We start from the raw sequence: 25,223 nt of genomic DNA on the forward strand, positions 1-25,223 counted from the left end.
AGCCAAGCAATCGGCCCATTCCGAACAGGCACGTCATGAACAGGCACTGCAATAGTAATACACAAAGCGAATCACCAGTAACCATATCAACATGAGCTTAAATCTATCTCTAACTTTTAACACAATATCTATGACATTTCTTAAATATATTTTACTGGACAACAGATTGTTTCTGTTCTGTTGATTTTAATAAATTATTAATTCATATAATTCATTGATATTAATTAAAAGGAATAAATTACTAATTAAAGAACTTAACAAATTATTAGTATTCGAAATTAACAATTCAGAATGACTAAATTGCACAAATGTTTCGAAAGAAATGCATCACTGATACCTTTTGGGCTCAATGTATTTGGGAACTGAAATGTGTGAAAATTTGTTCTAATTCTAAAATGATGTTAAGCATTTTGTTAAAAAGTTCTTCTTCAGGGAACAAATAATTGAAGATTGTTGGTTGGATCAGTGATAATGTATACAGATGTAGAGTTCTGCAGAGTTCCATTCTTTAGAAATACATTCAAGGCCATATTCACAAAGCTTCCTGGTTCTAACAAAAGATATTTGATTAAATCTTAGAACCTAAAAGTAACTTTTCACAAAGCAGCTTATCCCTCAAGACAGCAGTGTTCAGAGTGAGGAGGAGAACTTCAGCTTGAGTAAATACAAAATGGCTGCAGGAATCAAAGGAAGAGGAGGTTCTGGTGTTCTGAAAAAAGGGGAATCAATCAAGTTCTATGTTTGTTTAATTTTCTCAATTTGTCAATCATTTCTATCAGTTATGATAAGGTTGTACTCAACAAAGTCACTGCTGAGATCTCGGAAGATGGTGACATCGCTACAACAAAGTCAGATGGGGCAACAAACGAGCAATCAGATGATCAGACAGGTTGGAAACAAACCAACAGTTTATCCAGATTATCTAAACCACTTCTGAAAGTGGGCGCAACTGAAATATTGATAATAATCATTCATTGTGCGCACAAGTACAGTAGGTCAAAGCTTAAGCAGGAAGAGGGTCTGTAAACTATATTAGATGTTTACAAAGGACAGTTTGGATAACAATTTTGCCATTAGCCTTTGTTTTTTTTCTTTTTAGTGATGTTGTTGTGTTCTCAGATATCAGCAGTACAAGTTACCCTGTGTTATGACCACCACTGTAGTAGCGCTATGTAGCCATTTTTTATGAGTGGGTCCCTGATTTGTCCGTTGCTTGTCTGAGCACGAGCACACAGGAGACACAATACATACATGACACTGGTTAGACACTATTCAACTGATCTTGCGTGCAAAAAACACCCACAAAGACAGAGAAGAGGAAAGGTGCAAGCTAGCAAACATGGATGTGAACAATGACAGATTCAAATTGTTAAAAAAATCAGCTTTGGAGATGTTTTATGAGGAAGGAAATGCATTCAACATGTATGTTAGACCTCAAGGATATACACAATGTGTTTTGGTGAGAAACACTGAATGTGAACAGAACTTTATTTACAAGAAAACTCCACAGGAAACCTTTAACTTAAGCTTGGGACAAAGCTGAATACTAGCTTAAAGCTACAAAGAATGGACAAACCATATAAAGATTGCTTCCACCAACTTGCAGAGATTGTTTTAGCCTTTGCCAGTCAGCAAGGAGTAAATACACTGAAACACTGGCCAGTAACCACTGGAGTTCTGGGATACACGACCCTGCAAATCCTACGAGATCGCCAACTATTGCATGCTCTGCTCTAAAACAAACATGGACGGCAACCAACAGCTTGCACTGTTTACATGCAGTGCAATTTGCGCTGAAAAGGCCGAAAAAGGAGGAAAAAAAGAGTTTAGGTGAGATCCTACATGGAGAGGAGTGTAGGACTGTACAGAGGTAATAGGAGGTGAGTGAATTTTGTAAAACGAAGCTAACTTCAGGTAAAGCTGTTTATTTAGGGGTATGTCTCCCTCTGGAGTTTAAAAAAATGCTTATGTGAACGACTGGCACTGCTGGATCTAAAGACTTCAGATTAGACTCTTTACATATCACACATTATATGATTTTATCTGCCGATTGTCATGACCAACTGACCCAGACTGGAGCAGACCCGGTCCAACTTGGTCCCATCAGTCATCACGCCCAAATCATATTCATCATCGGCTCAACGATCCTCCTGTGTGCCCCCCACTTTAGTGACTACAGTATTATCATAACAGATATAAAATAATGGCCAAACTACAAAAATAAGAACCAAGTTGTAATAAACTAGGATTATCCTTTAAAATAAAATTGACTGCATTCTGAATACCAAAAAGAGGCATGCTGAGATTTTTCATTATTGGCACAAAGACAGCGTCATACTTACCAATGGTATCATTAACATCCTTTCTTGTACTTGCTCCGAATGTCCTAAATCTTTCTGAAGCTAGGGCTCCTTTTTAGGACTTTTTATGCCACTGTAAGTTAAGAGCGCACTGAATACTCTCAGGTTGTGAATGCAGCCTGATTGTCACTGTCGCCAAGTCCTTACTCATGGTGGGATTTGTTGGGTCTCTGTAATTAATATTATAAAGAGTACGCTCTTGACCTGCTCTATAGGTAAAGTGCAATGAGTATAACTTCTGTTATGAATTGGTGCTATATAAATAAAATTAAAAGTAATTCTTGACTACCTTCCACCAATCTTTTTAATGTCTCCCATCTGTACAAATATCCTAATTCCCAGCAGTTACCACTAATGTTGAATAAACTGATTCAAAACTAGATGAAACCTCTCTCTTTGCAAGGAAGGAAGGCGGGAAGGAAAGAAAGGAGGGGATGATAAAAAGCCAGGATGGAAAGACAAGAAAAGTAGTGTGTTAGTGAGTAACCCCTGGCAGAAATGTGAGACAGGCAAAAGGAAGGAAGTCTACAAACAGAGGCCCTTGTGTGGTTGTGTGTGTGTCTACAAGTGTGTACAGCTCACAACCGGAGAGTGCTGACTTGAAGAGATCCCCCTATGTTGGGTTCCTAGTGGGGCCCTTCTCTATCACGCTGCTCTACTTAGCATTAGCTGAGCGAGCAGCACGCCTGCCGCTGTGTACCAGAGAATCAGGGTATTAAGCTGAATGATAAAGCCTGTGATGCTGCGGGCCACATTCAACTCCCACTGACGCATCTCACTGCAGTCTTCTGTGGACACTTTAATGGGACACCACAGAGCCCGGGGGCTGGGAAAAAATTTGGGAAGGAATTTTGACACATCAGAACTGCAGAGCGTTGGTGTGTTGAATGGCATTGTCACTTATTGAGTTTTCATTTCTTTTTTGTTAAGTGTCAATGAGCAAAATGTCAGAGCAATTTTAGGTGCTCATGTTTTCCCCAAGAGATATGCAGTGATATTACCAGCCTTTTAATGAATTGGTCTCATTTGCATGACTCAGTCGTGCCATTTTAGTCCATCTCGCTCTTCTTTGTATGATGTAGGTTTTTTATGGGAGGTTATAAAACAACAGTGTTTTTTTCTGCGATACAGAGAGCTGATAGAATGTCAAGGATGAATGTCAAAGAGTAAGAACTCCTTGCTTGCAAAAAATATTTATTGATACTTTAGAATCATATCAATTAACAGACGCTCATGCAGCAATACATACATATTAACCAACACTGTTTTATGAATAGTTTCTACTTTTTTAAGATGCCTGTCTCACACAACAGACACAGTTCTATCTCTAAAATGTCAGTGCCATGGAGTCAGCCAGGCTGCCACTTCGTCACAGTGGCCATTTGCGGTACTGAAAAAAATCCACTGCTTCCCACAAAGCATAGACCCATAGACCACCATTATAAAATTTTAAACTATAAAGTTTTGTATTTCTAACATTCTCAGAGAAGCATTTTTTATGTGCTTGATATCATCTTAATGTAAAGTCTATTGGCCAAGCCGGTGGGGCCAGGGAATGAGTGGATCGTGATATATTAAAAGTGCATCATAACACAAAACACTTTACAAAGAAGAAACACAACAAAGTAGTAACATACAGTACAAATAGACAATAGACGCATGGAATAACGAAGTTTAAAAAAGTCTAATTTTATAAATGTAATTGATACTGTTATTAATCATGAAACCATAAAAATAAATGGGGATTTAAAGCTATGAAGTGCACAGTAAGAGTTTAAACAAACAGGTGAGTGAACCAAACAGGAGGTTGTGGTAAGTTATATATTGTATGACAGAGAGAACAGGTGAGTTTTGAGTCTGGCCTTCCAAAGAAGGAGCTATTCTAATTTAAGTGGGAGGACCCAACTCGTTCTCATTCCCAGGTTGTCAAATACAGGTATTTTGTCACGCCCCTTGGTGTCTCATACAGATGCACAAGGTACTCTTTAGCGTCTGCATGAGATGCACCAGGCTTTCAATTAACTCCAATGTAAAACCACCGGCAATATTGAAGAACCGAGGACCTAGATGTATTTTCCTCACCGTTAACTACCATGTTAGAATTTTCTTTCAATGATATCCTCAACATTTCTCCACACAAAAACATGAAAGTGTCCTGGATAATTCATCAGTAAGATAGGTTAATGTCACAGCTATCAATTTAGATTATTTCTCCTTCAATTCTGAGAAATAAAATTTTTTGTTGTCAGTTTTGGATAGCGGAAGGCTAGGCTACATTACCCATGATCGTTAGCCACAGTTACAAGAGGAATCCAGCTCAATATATAGTGAGCCTGTGGAGAGATCAGGATTGGAGTGATTTCATTTTCCGGTTCTGGTTAGGATTCTAGTGTTCTGGACAAGTTGCAGAAATTGATGACTGAGGTAGACCAGAATAAAGAAAATTAGAGAGCCAAATGCACATATGCAGAGGGCTGCACAACACAGAATTGCTCTCTTTTTGCATATATGCTGGGTAAGTCAGATTTTATTGAAATGAACAGGCGCCATCTTGGAGTCTCTAGTTGTCCTCCTACATACTTGTGACATGTAGCTATTATAGGGCCTAGTGAAAATTCTTTGTGTCCATGGTGAAAACAATTTGTCTGGACTCTCAGCTCCACAGCTCTGCTCTTTCAGAGCTCTTGACAGGACTAGATATCCACTGGTAAAATGCCACCAATACGTAACACACAGTACAGTGACACTGTGACAGGTCAGTGGTGAAATCGCTGCAGCCAGCCATGTCTAAAGCAGAAATTTACATAACCAACTGAGCCCTCTGCAGAGTTGATCCCTGGCTATCTTCCACAGACCACTGAAGCACTTTGATTTGCTCAACTGAGAGATCAACAACAGCTTTATTACTCTAACTTTATTTCATGGTTGGGAATGAACTGCTGTGTTATGATTGGTATTTTATGATTTTAAGACCTTAAGCTGGCTATAATAAATATGAACTAGCTGTTTCTCATTTGGTTTATTGGGATGAGTAGAATTCACACAGTAGATTTGAGCTGAGCTGAGTGGGAGCACTTGATGTTCATAAAAGCAATTAATTCCACATGCCATCTTCCATCACCCTCAGCACCATCCTCACCCCCTTTAGGTCATGAAAACTATTTTCCATGCCGTCGTCCTCATTATCCAATCAAATTAGTATGGTCATTGAACCATAGTGTTATGGTGACATTTGCAGCATTGACTGCCTGTTTATCTATTTATTTATTCATTGGCAATCTGTTGAAACTCCTCCTGCCTCAGCTGTTTATGACTGAACTTTCTTATAACTTTGTATTTCTGTCTTCTCCTGTTGTGTCCATCGATAGCTGCCAATCCTGGTATCGTCTTTGGTCAGTCTGTACTTCCTGGAGTGGACGGATGTGTTCAAGCCGGTGAAGTCTGGCTTCAACTGCCATGATCGCAGCCTGAGCCTGCCCTACATCGACCCGAACCACGAGGTCATCCCCCTGCTGATGCTGCTCAGCCTGGCCTTCGCCGGACCTGCCATCACGGTAAGGATTAGAAACAGAAAATTAGAGACAGAAAATATGAGACAGACAACTATGACACTAACCTTAATTTATCAGGATTTCCCACAATGAAATACACCCTCAAGCATTAGCATTATTCTGATAAGAATAATTTTAACAGTTTCTGTTCTGATCAAGTGCTTGAATATATACTATACTACATCTGCCAGTTGTTTATTGTAGGAAAATCAACTACTTTAATCAAATAATTACACTTTAATACTCTCGTTAAGGGACACCAGCTGGTTAACCGGGAAAACAAAAACAAATTAAATTGATCAGTCTCTTAAGAAGGACTGAATTCTTTCCAAGATTGACCTTGTCTTCTGCTTTAAAGAAAACACAAGACAACTTCTTCCTGATTAAATGAGGACATTTATTTCTAGCTAAATGCCTAATAACTGAATAACTGAATTAATAAGGTATGGTAAATGGACTGTACTTGTAAAGCGCCTTTCTAGTCTTCCACACAAAATGCTTTACACACTACATATCACACTCACCCACTGATGGCAGATGCTAACTGCTCATCAGTTCAAAGAAATTAACATATCAATCACTCAGCCCTCGGGAGCAATTTGGGGTTCAGTGTCTTGCCCAACAGATGAAATAGCAGATATTGCGTGATAAAAATATACCTGATCTTGGCAATAGTGAGGTGAGGTATGTGATTTGATTATAAAAATGACTGCAAGATACTAATGCTAGGGCAATTGATTTCTCTAACTAGGAATTAATATATTTTATTTGACATCAACTCATTATCACAGCAAAACTGTGGTTTAGCCTACTGTTTTGAAGCGCTGGCAAAGATGAGGCATTTCCGCCGGCTTTCCGATGTGGTGTGCAGGTTTGAATCCCCTGTGCAGAGGAATTTGCTGCCGTGCCTGTCTGTGGCTCAGACTCCGGGATGGCAAAGGTCAGGGCAGACGGCAAAGGTCAGGGCCAAGCCGCTGCTGGCACAGTTCTCTAAGAGATGTAGGATTCGAAGTTTCTTTGGTTCTAACCTTTGTTGTGTTAGAACACAGACTTCTTTCAGAAAGGCTTTGTTTTCAAAGTTGGTTGGCTTCCAGTGGCTCGGGGCGGCTTCTGTAGAGTCTGTAATATTGTGGCTTGTCAAATAAAATATCTCTGGCTACACTAACTTCTTCAGATAGGCTTGAGTGACTTTAAAACAAAATAACGTTGCAAAAATCACGAGGCTTAGTGGTAAAGTTACAAAAATATAAAAGTCAAAAGAAACAACTTCAGTTTAATACTGAGGCATTAAAAACTTGCTTGTAAAAAGGTTAAATTGTGAACAGACTTTAGGCGAGGAAAATAAAGCAATACGTATTAAGAAAATAAAAGCTCAGGGGTGAGGGCCAGCCTAAGACTGCTATGCCGGTGAAAGTGGTTTTATCCATTTGCCAAAGGAGGAGGAGTTTTGGGTGTGGCTTTCGCGCCAAAAGCTCTATTCCTTTCTTTCAAACTTTTAGCACGGCTCTTCATGTTTTCTGACACTTATTTGCAAATATCACATACTCAAACATCACTAGGGCCATACAATCATGATTTGAGATATAAAAATAGTATAGTGGTTATGAAACATTCAGAGAAAAATTATTCAACCAGCAACTATTTCAGCAGCTCATTCAAGTATTTCAGTGTTTTAGACTTCCAAATGATTTTTTGTCTACATTTAACCTTTCCTCAGCAAGTCACAGCCATTTATTATATCATTCTAGGCATTTTTCAGTTAAAAACAGGTGTATTCCTATATTTCATTTACTGACCATATAGACGTGTCAAATAGAAGTAAATAGAATATAATAATAAAAGTGACTTTTCAGAGAAATATATTATCAATTGAACATGAACAACAAATGTTCCACAAAGGGAGGGAGGCACAATGCAAAGACCACGTAGAATTATTATCATTTTTTTAAATAGTAGACAGTAATTGTAGTGTTAATATTAATAAATTAGTTATAATAGGAATGACAGCTATAGGAAAAATAATGTCAGCATCAGTAACAGAGCCAATAACAACAACTGTAGTAGCAGTTGTTGAGCAGGAACACAGGGGCAGCAGGTGGCCCACAACCACAGATCCAGTCTCTGCAGCTCCGGAGGCTGAAATACCTGCTGGAAGCGACAGAAGGAGAGAAATGAGAAAGCACAAAACTACGGGAGAGAGAATATGTTGAGTTAGTAACATGCAGTAATGGGATAAAAATGCATACAGATGGAGTGAGAGAGAAGAAGAGAGGTAAGAGGCAAATAGTGCAAATTCTGCTAATTGCCACAAACCTGTCTCTGGTCCTTTCAGAAGCAGAATAGTGTACACTTAGGTGTGAGCCCTTCCTCCAGTCGTCTCTAACTCTTGGCAGTTTCAGAAGTGCCATATAAATCATAAGGCCCACATACACCAGGACCATTCCACCCAGCTCCTCTGGGGCCTGAGGTGATGTGTCTCCCTGCCCCATTTCCGCCCCACGGCCTCTTCCACTCCCGGTCAGGGTGGCTGTTATGGAGTAAGGGTATGGTGTGGTCCTCTGTCTCCTCTGCTGGCAGCCTGGACCCTCCTGGACACATCCTTCAGCCTCATTGTCTGCAGGACTCTTCCTGATGTGAACAGTAGTCAATGCATCTATTAGAAAACTCGAAGGACGAATTATGTTCCTGTTGTACAGGAATAGCATGTAATAAATGATACCCAAACTGCATAATAAAAATAAGCTACGTTACTCACTTATTGTCTTCAATGGATCAATCCCCTGGCTGTGCTCCTCCTCGCTGCACCAGCTGTTGCCTAGCAACTCGTTGGAAAGCATTAGCTGCAAAGCTTCCTCAGGTTTGTACTGTCGCTTTGTCGTTTTCAGTTATTATGATAATGTGATTATGATAACATAGCACCCGGATATCTAGCTATAGTCTATATACTTACATATGTAAAAGCTTGTATATACAGTAGTAGTACTCACATTAACATTAACAGTCAGTTTTTTTTAAGTTACTTTTCCAGTTTCTATTTGTATCTTATTCCCTACACCTGATGCCTCAGTTTTCTTTTGGAAAATTATCTTTATAAATATAGCCGCAAGGAGCAATGATGGGGTCCAAGCAGATTGCGTGCATTTGGATGTTTGTTTCTTATTTAATTGACAAGAACAAAACTGTCGTTTTTCTTTAAAATAATTCATTGTGGTCATCACTATATGCTGATGCTCTGTTGAGGTAAATCTATTTTCAGAAACATTTGTACTGTAGTTTATGGCCTTCAGTGAAGATGTGTTTCACAGGATTACATTTGTTGCTATTTTGATAAATATTTATTTGTTTGTATAACTGAAACGGATTGATGTATCAAACTCTATTTAACAACATCAGATCAGTGAAGTCTGTAGCTGATCCTGACAAAATTTTGGGACGATTGGCCCAGCGGATTCTGATGAGATGTCGAAAATATAATTTCGAGAAAAATGAGAAAATAAATAAAAAATTTTACATTTTGAGAGCAGTAGACAAGATGCAGATGACTTGAGAGATTAAAATGATGAAAGAATTTTGACTCTAGGCCAAAACGTTTGGTGGGTTCGAGATAACTGTGAACACATTAAATTTATTACTACAGCTTCACCTTGCAGCAACCGCTCACTGTCGTAAAGCATCTTAAGAGTCTACAGCCAGGCTAGTGTCTCAGTGAAGCTGCATGTAGGCACAGTGGCTAAATGCTAACCTGTGTTGAGATATTCCTCTGAATAAGTTCAATTCAATTATATTCAATTTTATTTATATAGCACCAATTCATAACAGAAGTTATCTCATTGCACTTTTCCTACATGGCAGGTCTAGACCGTACTCTTTATAATATTATTTACAAAGACCAAACAAATCCGACCATGAGCAAGCATTTGAAAAAACTTCCTTTAAGAGGCAGAAACCTTGGACAGAACCAGACTAAATGGTGGGCAGCCAACTGTGCTGCCGTGTTAGGTTTTTTGAGAGACAGAGAGAGAGAGAGAGAGAGAGAGAGAGAGAGAGAGAGAGAGAGAGAGAGAGAGAGAGAGTTTAGAGAGATTTTTAGAGAGATAGAGAGAGGAGAGAGAGAGAGGTTATAAGAGAGAGAGAGAGGTTTGGGGGGGTTGTTGATGGGAGAGATGGAGGCACAATGCGTGATTTTTTAATAATAATAGGAATGACAGCTACATGAATAATAATGACAGTATTAGTAACCAATAACAACAACTGTAGTAGCAGTTGTCGAGCAGGAACATGGGGGCACCAGGTGGCTCACAATCACAGATCGAGTCTCTGCAGCTCCGAAGACAGAAATACTTGCTGAAAGCGACAGAAGGAGAGAGCAGAGAGACGAGAAAGCACAGAACTACGGGAGAGAGAAGATGTCAAGTTAGTAAAATGCAGTAATGGGATAAAAATGCATACAGATGGAGAGGGAGAGGAGGAGAGAGGAAAGAGGTGCATCATGGGAAGTATCCCAGCAGTCTAGGCCTATAGCAGAATAATTTAGGGATGGTTCAGGACTCACCCAAGCCAGCCCTAACTATAAGCGTTATCAAAGAGGAAAGTCTTAAGCCTACTCTTAAATGTGGAGATGGTGTCTGCTTCCCGAACCCAAATTGGGATCTGATTCCACAGGAGAGAAGCTTGATAACTGAAGACTCTGGCTCATTAAGAGCTTTGTAGTTGAGGAGAAGGATTCTATTCTGGATTTTACAGAGAGCCAGTGCAGAGAAGCTAATATTGGAGAAATATCTCTTTTCCTAGTTCTTGTCAGTACACGTGCCGCAGCATTCTGGATCAACTGGAGAGTCTTAAGAGACTTATTCAGGCAGCCAGATAATAAGGAATTGCAATAGTCCAACCTAGAAGTAACAAATGCATGAACTAGTTTTTCAGCATCATTTTGAAACAGGATGTGCCTGATTTTTGCAATGTTGCATAGGTGAAAGAAGGCAGTCCTTGAAGTTTGTTTCACCTGGGAGTTAAAGGATAAATCCTGATCAAAGATAACTCTGAGGTTCCTTACGGTGCTGCTGGAGGCCAGGGCAATGTCATCTAGAGTAACTATATCTTTAGATAATGTGTCTCGGAGGTGTTTGGGGCCAAGTACAATAACTTCAGTTTTGTCAGAGTTTAACATCAGAAAATTGAAGGTCAACCAGGTTTTTATGTCCTTAAGGCATGCTTGAAGTTTAGCTAACTGGTTAGTTTCATCTGGCTTGAGCGATTGATAAAATTGGGTATCATCTGTATAACAATGAAAGTTTATGGAGTGTTTCTTAATAATATTGCCTAAAAGATGTTATGCTCAATGGTGTCGAATGCAGCACTAAGATCTAACAAGACAAGTACAGACACAAGTCCATTATCTGATGCAATTAAAAGGTCCTTGTCATTACACATGCCGCAGCATTCTGGATCAATTGGAGAGTCTTAAGGGACTTATTCGGGCAGCCTGATAATAAGGAATTGCAATAATTCAGCCTTGAAGTAACAAATGTATGGACTAGTTTTGCTACATCATTTTGAAACAGAATGTGCCTGATTTTTAGCTATGTTACATAGGTGAAAGAATGCAGTCTTTGAAGTAAATATGTAACGTGAATAGAATCGGTCCAAGCACAGAACCTTGTGGAACTCCGTGACTAACTTTGGCATGCACAGAGGACTCACCGTTAACATGGTCAAACTGAGATCGATGTGATAGATAGGATTCAAACCAGCTCAGTGGGGTTCCTTTAATGCCAATTACATGTTCCAGTCTCTGTGATAGGATGTGATGGTGTCGAATGCAGCACTAAGATCTAAAAAGACAAGTACAGAGACAAGTCCACTGTCTGATGCAATTAAAAGGTCATTTGTACTTTTCACCAGTGCTAGCGTGTAAACTGTGGGATTAGCGAGAAAGTCGTTAAAAGAAGGAAAGAGCTATGAGTGCTTGAGCAGAAGTCACTATAATGAAGAATTGAACAAAATTAACTGTGATGAGCTAGAGCAGCAAAAATACACTAGTAGTAAAACACAAACACCGGTGACCAGAAATGAGACAATACGCTTACCGCAGCACGTCAGCACGTCACGTCCCATAAGTGAAAAATGTGATCTGTTGGTGGCATTAGATGAAAAGGCAGGGGATCACCAAAGGCAGTAAGATTCATCCTCTGGGGACCTTGACTGTCTGTACATTTCATGATAATCCATCTAATAGTTGTTGAGACATTTCAGTCTGGACATTACCATCCTTAGAGCCATGCCTCTTGTGTTTCTAAAACGAATGATAATGGTGTAAGTTGTCCTGCCCTAACAGGTGGAACAAAACAGAAGAGTGAGGGAGATGTCAATCAAGCTCAGTTTGTACAAACCCACACAATCATGAGTAATGCGGCAACATAAGCAAAAACATCTGTGTGGGTCTCCAACTTGATAAAGGTGATAAAGGATATTTGTGACTGAGAACATGTAAAAAGGAAAGAATAATTTTGCTCAGCTGAGCAATGAATCATTTCCTTATTCAAACTGCAGGGCATGTTCTCAGTAAGCTGCTTTTTGTAGGAAAATCACTAGCTTAATTATATTTTGTGCTGACAAAAAACAGGCTAAGCTTTAAATACTTTGTCTTCCTGATGACCATTTCTGACAGCAAAGAGTAACAACACAGCACAGCCAGTATTCTCCATTACTGACTTTCCTTGAACAATCTCTTTATTTGTCATTCTATTTCTTCTTTTTCTTCCCCCCTTTAAGGTCAACAAAGTACAAAAAAACACTTTCACATTTTCTCAACTTGTGGTGGTATCTAGCCATGCAGATAGCTTTAGTTTTATTTGGGGGATAAATTCACCAGAAATTCAATCCCTAAACTATAATAATATAGTAAAATCTCTACGATTTGGTCACCAAAAATTCCTGTTGCTGCCTTAGCTGTGATTTAGCTTTTTCCCCTAAAAACATGCAGAGGATGTTGGGTAGTTTTTCATAAACAGGGTGTCCTCATCTGGATTACTGCAACAGAGGACATTGTTTAGAGAGATTTTAGTGATAAACATACTAAAGCTGTAAAAGTGGCTTGTTCCTTTGAAAAGTGAGTGGAGCATGTCCGCGCAACCTTCAATGGAAATTGTACCCTTTGACACTCACCAAAGGACCTTAGCCAGAATCTAACTTGGGACATTACAATTACATGGTGATGGACAAGTGGAAGTCAGTGGGATGGCCACGCTCTAAGTTTTTGTTATAGTGTCAGATAGTGCTCCCAAATTCCAAAACCTAAAACCAAACATAACCAATAGTACATCAACATCGAGCTCTCTCCCATCTAAATGACATTATCTCTCATTCTTCACCTTGAACATTAAAAAAAGACAGAAAGAAAAAAGAAAAAACAACTCCATCTCTCTGCTTAGCTCACAGAGATGCGTAACCCATTACCAGAGAATTGTTGATTTCATAGTGCATAGTAACTTTTGGCAGAAGAGGCACAAAGAGCTTAAAACCGCAGTGTCTTCCCAGAAGCTCACTATCTGAAACCAAGATACAGATGTGCAGCAGAGCTGCTGATGAGGTAATACTCAACACTCTAACATCGATCGAAGCCCTGGAGATCTCACAGGTCCCTCTGATATCCATCAGACAGGTTGTTTTTTTTTTCCCTCAGACATCACTAGATTCAGACTCCTCATATCTGCGGATAACATATTCTTCCTCAGAGATCCGTCTCCCAGCAACTTTTGGAGCAGGAGAAGACCTGAGGCTTTTCTTCCCTTGTGTCAGGTTGCCAAGTGCTGAAGTGCTTTGACTGTCACTCTATGTTAGAGCTGCTGTTTGACTTTAGTTAAAGTTATTCTAACTCAGTTCATGTTCCTCTGGTAAAATCATAAGAACGTGCTGACGGGGTGGTACTGGGGAAGATATTTAGTGAGCTGGCAGCAGTTTTTGGATGAGTGATTGGTGGAGCAACTGCTGTGGATTTTTTTAAGCTGTCTCCCTCTCCTGGTTCTGCAGGCACTTTTACGGTGTTCAGTAAATGACAAGATGACTGAGTTGTCACTGTTTTTTCAATTTATTTCAATTCAATTTTATTTATATAGCGCCAATTCATAACAGAAGTTATCTCATTGCACTTTTCCTATAGAGCAGGTCTAGACTGTACTCTTTATGATATTATTTACAGATACCCAGCAAATCCCACCATGAGCAAGCACTTGGCAACAGTGGCAAGGAAAAACTTCCTTTAAGAGGCAGAAACCTTGGGCAGAACCAGACAGGGTGGGTGGCCATCTGTGGTTGCCGGTTGGGTTGAGAGAGAGAGAGAAAGAGGCAGAGGGAGAGGGAGAGGGAGAGAGAGAGAGGGAAGGGAGAGAAGGGGAGGGGAGAGGCGGAGAGAGAGGGGGTGGCACAATGCAAAATCGACCTAGAATTTTAAAATAATAATAATGTAATGTGTTTGGACTCCACAGATGAATTCATTCATTTGGGTGATTGTTAACTGAACTTTTGTTAGGAGACTGCATTCTCTTTTCTCCCACAATCCTGAGAGCCGTTGAACGCAGCATTGGCCAGTCTGACTGATGTCACCAGGTAAATAATAAATAATAATAATAAGGTCAGTGATCACTGGTTCTCTCTCTTTCTCCTGGAATTTTTCACTGCGGCAGACAACCCTACTGTTGTCTACTCAGTGTGGCATGCTCACCAGCAGACACACACCTGAACTCTTTCCTCCTGGCTTCGCCATGTAATCTGCTCAGAGCAGAAACACGCAGAAGAACCAAAGTCTCCTAATCTTCCAAAGTGCTGCAAAGGCCTATTAGATCTCTGCAATAAAGTTTAGCGCCAAAGGCTATTGCACAAAGCCTACTAGCTAACTTTAAGAAGAACAAACCAAGTTAACGCTGAGCTGTTAACTCTGTAAGGCAACTGGCTTCCTCCGATCTCTACAAGCGGGCATTGCACAGAAAAAGACGCTTCCACAATGGAACCACAAGTCTTCCCAGCTTGGCTCGTCTACAGCAGACTGACCGCCAGCTAACAGCAGCACCAAAGCCACCTCTCTGTCCCTCCCAACGGTCGGGTAATGTAACACCTGGGCGGAGCAGTGTATATAGCTAAGCAAAGGACTGTTTAACTTTTGTACATGTGACGTTACTGATGTGCTTTCACTGAGGTTTTATTGTTGTGACATGTTTATCTGTTAAGTTAATTTGGTAGCCACATGCTAAGTTGATGTTAGTTTATGTTATGAGTCTTTGCATGCTAACTAACTCCTTTTAACTTGGCACCGTTATCCTAAACAGGTCATACACATACACCTCAAAGGCCCTTAAAGATGACCACTCCCTGCGGAGAGTAACTTTAAAGCTCCCGCTTCACATGTTTCTTTGTTTCTGACCACGTGAGTTCATGCTTGTGTACTCAGGACATACAGAGGCAGAACAAAGAAACATACACACATTCCTTTTGGCACACACACAGACACACACACTCTATGTTCTGTAATTTAGTATTTAGAGTTAGTCTTCATATTGTATTTTTGCTTTGTTTATCTGTTAAATAAATGTGTGTGTATAATTATGCTGTCTTCTTTAATGTTTCACAAGAGTAAGTAATTTGCCAACCTCTTCTATGTTGAACTCCAAGTCCTTAACCCTACTAGCTATTGATGGTAATTCTGGTTATAGTTATTAATTTAATTATTAATCTGAGTTCCAAATTGATAGTTAAGTGTATTTTATGAGTCTCAATTAATTAATTGGGAATAATGCACACAAGATAGACCACCTGGCCATAGATCTTGAGAACTTGACAGCCCTGGTAGAGGTAGGGTTTTCCACTCTCACTCCTACCATGCAGGGGATCAAACGTGGCCCTGCAGAACAGGATGGCTTTAGACTTGATGGTGACTAGTCAAGGAGGAGTTTGTCATCTTATTAGGCCTGATTGTTGCACCTATGTTCCAGATATCACAGACAATATGACCCATGTTGTTTCCCACCTGAACGATCTACTGCACAAAGAGAAAAGCCTAGACTCCCATAGTATGGGAGGATGGGACATGTGGTCATGGCTGACTATGGGAGGATGGAAGAATGTGTTGATGAAAATGTTGGAACTCGTGTTCTTAGTTATTGTGCTCTTCCTCCTTTTGACCTGCTGTGTAATTCCCTGTTTCAGATATATGATTTCTACTAAGACGGTGTAGTCCCTCATTCGTCTATCGTAGAAAAGCTTAAATTTGCTTAAATTTCTGAGTTCCCGTCCCATTTTTTCACAATTGAGAATGACTTCTGGATGGGAGCCGAAACGTCTTGATTCTGAAAACAGTGTCCAGATGACTACGACTGAAACCTTTTCTACGATATGATTTCTACTGCAATTAAATCATCTATGGGTCAGTATGTGAATATGCCAATAGAAACATCCAGCTCTATTGAATGGATTCCACCGATTGACAATGATATGATTTTAGGAGAATGAAATTGCATATAACCACACTGGATTTTGAAGTATGATGCGAATTTAGAATAAAATGCTCATGAAATCATATATTACTGCTAGAGTTATTTACCTAATGGTTACAGTTCTGTTGATTCACACATGCTTATTCTTTATGACTTAGTTCTTTGGTTTAGTCTCTCATAATATTTTTGAGTTAATTTCTATTTGCGTCCAGGTATAATGATATAATGACTGCTAATGACAGGCTATTGAATTGAAGTTTGCTTAATAAGCTAATAATAAGGACATGTTGGGTTTTTCTTCCTCTGACACTTGAGGTTTTCCCCACTTATTTGATTGTTTGATTTTTCCTTTCCTACCTTTAACGTTTGTTCTTAATTATTTCGATTAGCATTTTTTAAAATGATTTCTAAGGTTAAAAGGGAGGAATTGTAATGGCAAGAACAGACTCTCTGATGTATACATATGACTCTTTGTGTATCAGACACACAACTGTTTGGCGTCAATACTGATCTGTGTATGATTGTTTGGAGTACGTGATGAGAACAGTTCATTGATAATGATGATACGGAATATAAAACATGCTATTGACTGTTATGCCCAGGCTTCAGGGACACTCTTCTTCCCAGGCTGAGGAGCCTGACCCTGAAGACTGGATAAATAACTGATGCTCCTTTCCCTCTGTACTCATTCAGAGCAGATCATACTGATGTATGTTTTACTGCTGTGAGTCCGTCTGCAGACATTTGAAGTAAACCTACAGAAAGACAAGTGGTTGCCTTGAGTGTTTCTTTATTCCGCAGAAATTGCCACTACAGTCTTAAGCCTACTCTTAAATGTGGAGATGGTGTCTGCCTCCCGAACCCAAACTGGGACCTGATTCCACAGGAGAGGAGCTTGGTAGCTGAAGGCTCTGGCTCCCATTCTACTTTGGAGACTCTACTTTGGAGACTCTAGGAACGACAAGTAACTCTGCATTCTGGGAGCGCAGTATAAGGTATTATGAGCTCTTTAAAATACAATGGTGCCTGATCATTAAGAGTGAGTGTATGTGAGTAGATGGATTTTAAATTCTATTCTGGATTTCTAATATTGGAGAAATATGATCTCTTCTCCTAGTCCTTGTCAGAACACATGCCGCAGCATTCTGGATCAATTGGAGAGTCTTAAGGGACTTATTAGTGGAGCCTGATAATAAGGAATTGCAATAATCCAGCCTTGAAGTAACAAATGCATGGACTAGTTTTTCAACATCATTTTGAGACAGAATGTGCCTGATTTTTTTGCAATGTTACATAGGTGAAAGAAGACAGTCTTTGAAGTAAATATATAACGTGAATAGAATCGGTCCAAGCACAGAACCTTGTGGAACTCTGTGACTAACTTTGGCATGCACCATTAACATAGTACAAACTGAGATCGATCTGATAGATAGGATTCAAACCAGGTCAGTGCGGTTCCTTTAATGCCAATAAAATGTTCCAGGCTCTGTGATAGGATGTGATGGTCAGTGGTGTCGAATGCAGCAATAAGATCTAACAAGACAAGTACAGAGACAAGTCCATTGTCTGATGCAATTAAAAGGTTATTTGTAATTTTCACCAGTGCTGTCTCTGTGCTATGATGCACTCTAAATCCTGACTGAAAATCCTCAAATAAACTATTGTTATTTAGAGAGTCGCACAACTGATTGGCAACTGCTTTCTCAAGGATCTTAGAGAGAAAGGGAAGGTTAGATATAGGTCTATAGTTGGATAAAACCCCTAGATCAAGAGTGGGCTTTTTAAGAAGCGGTTTAATTACAGCTACTTTAAAGGATTGTGGTACATAGCCTATTAATGAAGACAGATTGATCATATCCAGTAAAGAAGTGCTAAGGGTAAAACTTCTTTAAGCAGCCTAGTTGGAATGGAGTCTAAGAGACGGGTTGATGGCTTAGATGAAGAAATCGTTGAAGTTGAAGAAGGTCGATAGGAGAAAAGCAGTCTAAATATATATCAGGTTCTACAGCTGTTTCTAAAGTTCCTGTGTTTGAAGATAAATTGGTACCGGTTGAGGGCAGGACGTGATACATTTTTTCTCTAATAGTTAATATTTTATCACTATAGAAGCTCATGAAGTTGTTATTACTTAGGGCTATAGGAATACATGGCTCAATACAGCTGTGATTCTCTGTCAGCCTGGTTATAGTGCTGAAAAGAAACCTGGGGTTGTTTTTATTTTCCTCTATTAATGATGAGTAGTAGGCTCCTCTAGCATTACGGAGGACCTTTTAAGACTATCTTGCCAGGCTAAATGAGATTCTTCCAGGTTGTTGGAACGCCATTTCTTTCAAATTTTCGCAATGTTTGCTTTTAATTTGCGGATTTGGGGGTTATACCACAGAGCTAGCCTTCTTTGTTTTATTATCTTCTTTTTTAGATGGCTGATAGAATCGAGTGTCGTTCACTGTGAGCCTGCAACACTATCAACAAGATGGTCACTATGGGAGTGGCTGAAATTAGCATAAGGGTCCTGTTATATTGAGACAAAGTATTGAATTAAATGCAGATGAGATCGCTTCCTTAAATTTAGCCACAGCACTATCAGACATCTAGAGTAGGAGTCTTTGCCTAATGGCAGTCCAGTAGTCCAGTCATAACAGTTTAATAGTTATTAAATAATGGTCCGATAATGAAAGATTCTGTGGAAAGACTATTAAATGTTCAATTTCAATGCCATATACCAGAACGAGGTCGAGGGTGTGGTTAAAACAGTGAGTGGCTTTATGTACACTCTGACAGAAGCCAATCAAAGCTAATACTGAGATAAACGCAGTACTAAGGCTATCATTTTCAACGTCCACATGAATATTAAAATCACCTACAATTACTTGATCTGTTTTAAGGACTAAACTTGATAAAAACTCTGAGAATTCAGATAGAAATTCAGAATAAAGACCAAGAATTGGCTCTTGTGTTTTCCAGGTTGGGTGTGAAAGACTAAGAACAAGGCTTTCAAATTAGTTATAATTTAGTTTAAAATATCCTTTATTGCTCTGTCATGTAGCATATCACAATTTGCATAATGATAAGATACACTTTAGACCATTATGTTAAAAATTTTCTTAACAAACAACCAAATATAGTGGGCTTGGTTCACATTATGTTTTGAGTATATTCACCCCGGTAGGAGTAGTTATGTTGATATCTTGCACACCACCAAATAGATTTTAGGTTCCAAACACAAATATTTTATGTTATCATCACACCTTAACAGTAGTAATGCAAAAATTACAAATATTTACTATATACATCAGAAAGTCTATAGTTCTAAAAGTCATTGTAAAACTTATATGTACAGTATATAGAAATTAAACTGGAAAAACATGTTGAGCATGTATGCAAGAGGCCCATGAAGATGATGGGTATATTGAAAAAAGTTTGTTCTTTGGTACCTCATTCTTCTCATTACTCATATTTTCCTCCTTACTTGTGATTCAGAAGTGGTTTTTGAGAAAAAATTCTAACAGATAAGATCCATCTGCACCTCTTTTTTTTCTCTCAGTGTGGCTAGCAGGTCATTAGGTGTGAAGTCTGGAGGATTGTGGGAAACTGAGGTCAATGGCTTTCCTTTGTTTGCAGAACAAAGGAGCATGTGGTCAAATACAAAGTTTAGTTAAAGTCCCACAAATGAACAAATTCAAATGGTGGAGTACCTGTGGTCCCAACACTAGTTTTTCTTAGACGTCTTTCTTTATGTTTTTCTTTTCCTCGCCTAAAGTCCACTCACAACTTAACCTTTTTATTAAACAAGCCGTTGAGTGCCTCAAACTGAAGAGTTGTTTCCTTTTTGTACCACTAAGCCTTGCGATTTTTATAGCACGATATTTACAGAATTACTCAAGCCTAGCTGAAGAAGTTAGTGTAGCCAGATGCATTTTATTCAACATCCAGCCAACTTTGAAAGTGAGAACTTTCTGGAAGAAGCCTGCTCAGCGTCTGTGTTCTAACACAACAAAAGTTAGAACTGAGGAAACTGAGTCCTGCATCTCTCTGAGAACAGTGCAATGTCTTGGCCCGGATCTTTGGCGTCGGCCCTGAAACGAGACTGCCAGACTGGCTGGGAGACCTCATCTGCTCGGTGACCGACTGCTCTCAAGGAGTCACCTGAGAGCGTAACCTGCAGCTGGGTCACAGGCACACAGGCCTGCACCTCTCATTGCACGGCAACAACCCTGCACACAACGGCGGAAAGCGAGTGGGAACATCTCATTCGTGCTAGCGCTTCAAAACACTATGCTAAATCACAGTTTTGAGTTGGTGTTGAATAAAATAAATGAATTCCCATTGAGATTCAATTAAATTAAATTCATTTATTTAGCACCAATTCATAACAGAAGTTATCTTATTCCACTTTTCCTATAGAGCAGATCTAGACCATACTCTTAATAATATTATTTACAGAGACTCAGAGCAAGCATTTGGCGACAGTGGCAAGAAAAAAACTTGCTTTAAGAGGCATTTTAGTTTCAGAGCTGGAATTGTCATAGGTAACTTTTGAGTAGCTACTATAGGAGAGAACACAGTAAGTTGGGCTGGCAGTTTGTTTTTTTTCCCAATGAGGAAAGGGGGATCAGAGTGCCAAGGTTTAAGAGTCACAGTTCACAATTAAACATAATGGTTGTAAAACGTGGTGTGAATATAATAAAATATGGTTATTTATGGTGGAGGGAGGGTCATGCATTTTCCCCCAGTTACTCAGGGAGGCTCGTGGAAAAATATTTGTAGCTCCGGGGAGGGTTATAAATAACGATGCTGTACCACCAGACTACAGAACAGCTTCTTTCCTCAGGCTGTAAGACTCCTCAACTCCACCAAGGGGCTACAACTTTCATTTCATTGTGCAGCCCTGTGTTGTAAAATGACAAATAAATTAACCTTGAATCTTGAAAGAACTGTCAAACTGTCTGAGAGTGATAGCAGCTTCCAGTCTTTTCCAGTCTGTTTTGCTGGTGGAGCAACTCTTTGGCTTTTAGTGGAGTGGTTGAGTGTCATTGTGGCCTCGCTGTTTTTACCCTGACAAGAATACACTCTGACTGTAAAACAGTAAAAACTACCAAATGTGAAGGAAAAGAATCTAAATTCTAAAAAGAGAAAAATGGAGAGAAAATGACTTTTTCTCCTTTGCAAGAGAAAAATATGGTATACATTTCTTAGATAAACCCTGGTATAGTGAGACTCATAAGTACAGTGTGTCAGTTTCAGTAGATCCCTGGAGGCCTTCCTTAAAGTACTCCTAATCCCTCTCTCTGTCAATCACTGATGCTGCCTTCCTTTATCTTCTCTCCATCCATTTTTTGTCTCTCTCTCCTTAATCAACATTATATATATATATGTATTATTCACATTTTTCTCCAACCTCATTGTTCTGCAGAGATCTGTGATCCTAGATAGTTGCTCTGCAGACAGCTAGGTATCCCACTGCAATACCACATGTCATTTCTAGAGTAGTGTGCATTTGTGTGCATGCGTGTATCACACAGGAAGGAGCTGTCTTGGCCTGCACTCTTGGCTTAAACCAGAGCGTTGGAGGGCCATAGATAGGCCAAGCTGTGGGACACCACCCACATCAAACAGCCAGTCTCAGTGGGTTACAACGTTCTGACACTCAGATGCTACTGTTTACATCTGTGTCCAAGCATGATATAAAAACATCTAGGCTTGCTTCACACAATTAAAAGTCATAAAAGAACATTAAATTGAATATAGAAATATGAACATCACAAATAATCACAAAACCAATAAACTGGCAAAAGTCCAGGGTGTTGCCTGCCTCTCAGCCAGTGCGTGCTCGGATAAGCTGCCCCCCACGGAATAAGCAGGTATGGAAACTAAAACTGTAAAAGTTGAGGGACAAAAATAGGAGTTTGAAAAGTGAGGGGACATATCTGCCCTCATCCCCAGTGGAAATCATACCCTTGTCACCCACTTCTGTATGCAAACACGTGTGACAGGTATGTTATGTGTGTTAACAGATAATGATTGGAGAGGCCATCCTGTTCTGCTGTCTGTCTCAGAGGAAGAGTGGTGCTGGGGCCGAGGCCAACATCAACGCTGCTGGCTGCAACTTCAACTCCTTCATACGCAGAGCCGTCCGCTTTGTTGGTACACTGATTTTTTTCTTTCGATACATTGGCCATAAAGTATGGTAACTGACTGGTGACTTTTTCTCATGACTCATTTGCAACATAAGGCAAAGGAAATCTTTGACAGTTGCTCAGCTGTCAAAGATTTCTTCTTGGTTGGTTCTTGCTCACCGAGCAAGAACCAACATTTACTTAACTAATGTTATGCTAAGATTTCTCAACCCAGACAAACTATAGTAGCCAACAGGGGTGGAAAGAGTATTACTCAGGTTAATGTACTGTTACTTTAAAGAAATTTTACTCAAGTAAAAGTAAATTTACTTGTGTAAAAATTTACTCAGATAAAAGTAAAAAGTTAGTCAGTTACAATGTACTCATTGTGTTATGATATGATGATGATAATATTATATGATAGAACTTTTATATTAAAGACCACCTTTAGGCTACAAAATGCCTAGAGCATTAACATGTCAACGTGTCTACAGACAACATCATGCCACAGAGCCTTATGTATATATTTATAAATAAACAATCTCAGTACTGCCTTATAAGAATTAACCAGAAAAGAGGACAAAAATCAGACAATTACACAAAAATGACCAATATTACACAAAAAGAGCTATTGATATGGTGGCGGGTGCAACAAGTATTATTAAGCCACATATATTAAATAACCTACCACTTTAACAACAGAGTTAAGCAAGGCAGACAACACTGAGATGTATAAACAATATAAACTCGACAGCAGCTACAGCTCACAAACACATTAAAGCAACAACAGCAAGTTTTTACACACCACGTAGCACACACACACACGCACACACACAACACTACGTTTCTAGGCAAGGCAGTGGTTGTTGACATCCTCCTCTGTACAGTAAGTTACAACAATCAGTGAGTTTGTTGTGGTACTCACCTTTCTGAACGGCTTTGTGTGAGCTTTGTGACCTGCAAAGTCCTCCATAATCTCCTCTCAGTTTAACTGCTAATTCGATGGGTGGTGCATTAAATCAGTGATTAACGTAGATGCAACCTTTTATTTACCTATGCAGCGATACAATAATGCTAATCTTAACCATAGCCCATAATGACATCATCCATAATTTTATTGCATTGTTGTGCATTTTATGTACTGTTCACAAAAACATTTACTTGTAATAAAGTACAAGTAAATTTACTGATTTTAAAAATACTCAAAAAAGTACAAGTACACAAAAATACAACTTTGTAAGAATAACGAGAGTAAATGTAATGCGTTACTCCCACCCCTGGTAGCCAAAATGTGTTGTTTTAAATGTGTATGTATGTGTGTGCATGTGTGTGTGTCTTAGAAAGAGACAGCAAACATTAAAGCAAGTCCTATTAACAGGTTAAGTGCTCATTTCTGTGGGTGTGAATTGTATACTGTGTCTATCAACTCTAAAACCTATGCATTTCAAAGGCTGACTGTAATGTTTTAGACATCTGATATTAAAGCTAATAATTACATTGCCTGCATATATTGGCCCTGTACAGCACATCCAACAATAAGATCAGTAGTGTTTATGCTGTCTGTATGTTCAGCTTGTTTCCCAACCTTTACATCACATTCTCCTCTGTCCTCAGGCGTTCATGCGTTCGGACTTTGTGCCACGGCCCTTATCACTGACATCCTCCAACTGATGACAGGTTACCCAACACCCTACTTTCTCACTGTGTGTAAACCCAACTACACCACACTCAATGTCAGCTGTGAGCAGAACCCCTATGTTATGGAGGATATCTGCTCAGGGGCCGATTCCGCAGCCATCAACCAGGGCAGGTGAGGAGGCATTTGAGAAGATTTTTTGAATTGAGAAAGATAGAGACAATTTAGCATTTATTAATCAAAGGGCCTCTTTATTGTCATCACTCAAGTAGACTCAATTATCTTTTCTCTGTTTTCAACAAGCTTCTTTAATTATTTGGTTTTCCCCAAAAATCCATGCACATCACAGAAACCTGCCAGTGTTTGTCTTTGTAACCAAGAACATCACAGGCTATCCCCCTCTCTCTGTCTACTTCTCTCCCTGTGACCAAAATAATTCTGCTCTGGCTCATACTTTTATGAAAACCGATTCCAGCCACAAACAAAAAATAACAATTAGCTAAATCCTTCCACAGACATCAAGGCCAAGTGTGAAACCTGCTAACTGCTACTCATATGGTATTATAAGGCATAAAAACACTACAACTATATGATGACTATTTTCATGAGAACATGATACTGTAAAAGCAGCATGACAAAAAATAGTAGGATCAATATGATGCAATCAAATACATAGATTACTGTTGTTGGTTTTTGGTCATTTGTTATTTTGTTGTCACGGAGATCACTTGATAATCAAAGTGGATGTCGCTATGATTCTCCCTTTTCTTTGTATTTTGTGTAGATGAAGTTTGACTGTAGGTGGCACTCTCTGCTTTGTCTGCCCTCATGAAATGTGGACGATAGCATAGATTGATGGCAGCTTTGGACATGTTTAAATGGTAGAGGGCTCAGCCACAAAACAGGAGTTTCATTTTATAATTTGCCAATTCACCACATTAACATTAAGTAGCTACATTGGACTAAACAATATGTTTTCGGGCAAATTCAATGGCCTTGATGTCTGTGGAAGGATTTTGCTAATTGTTGTTTTTTGTTTGTGGCTGGAATCTGTTTTCATAAAAGTATGAGCCAGA

At 39.3% G+C, this 25,223-nt stretch overlaps 1 protein-coding gene across 2 annotated transcripts in view; it reads left to right on the plus strand.

Annotated features, from left to right (window-relative positions):
- Positions 1-25,223, plus strand: part of LOC122866864 (2-lysophosphatidate phosphatase PLPPR4) — a 94,157-nt gene that overhangs the window by 32,381 nt on the left and 36,553 nt on the right. The window contains exons 2-4 of one of the 2 annotated variants that reach the window (XM_044177056.1): positions 5,729-5,914; positions 22,410-22,539; positions 24,126-24,321. In XM_044177056.1, the coding sequence (XP_044032991.1) occupies positions 5,729-5,914; positions 22,410-22,539; positions 24,126-24,321 (512 nt within the window). Of the gene's footprint in view, positions 1-5,728; positions 5,915-17,333; positions 17,391-22,409; positions 22,540-24,125; positions 24,322-25,223 lie in introns of those variants that run through there. The other variant, XM_044177057.1, reaches the window with a different exon arrangement.

Source organism: Siniperca chuatsi, linkage group LG19 (assembly GCF_020085105.1).
Source record: "Siniperca chuatsi isolate FFG_IHB_CAS linkage group LG19, ASM2008510v1, whole genome shotgun sequence".
NCBI classification, from domain to species: Eukaryota; Metazoa; Chordata; class Actinopteri; order Centrarchiformes; family Sinipercidae; genus Siniperca; species Siniperca chuatsi.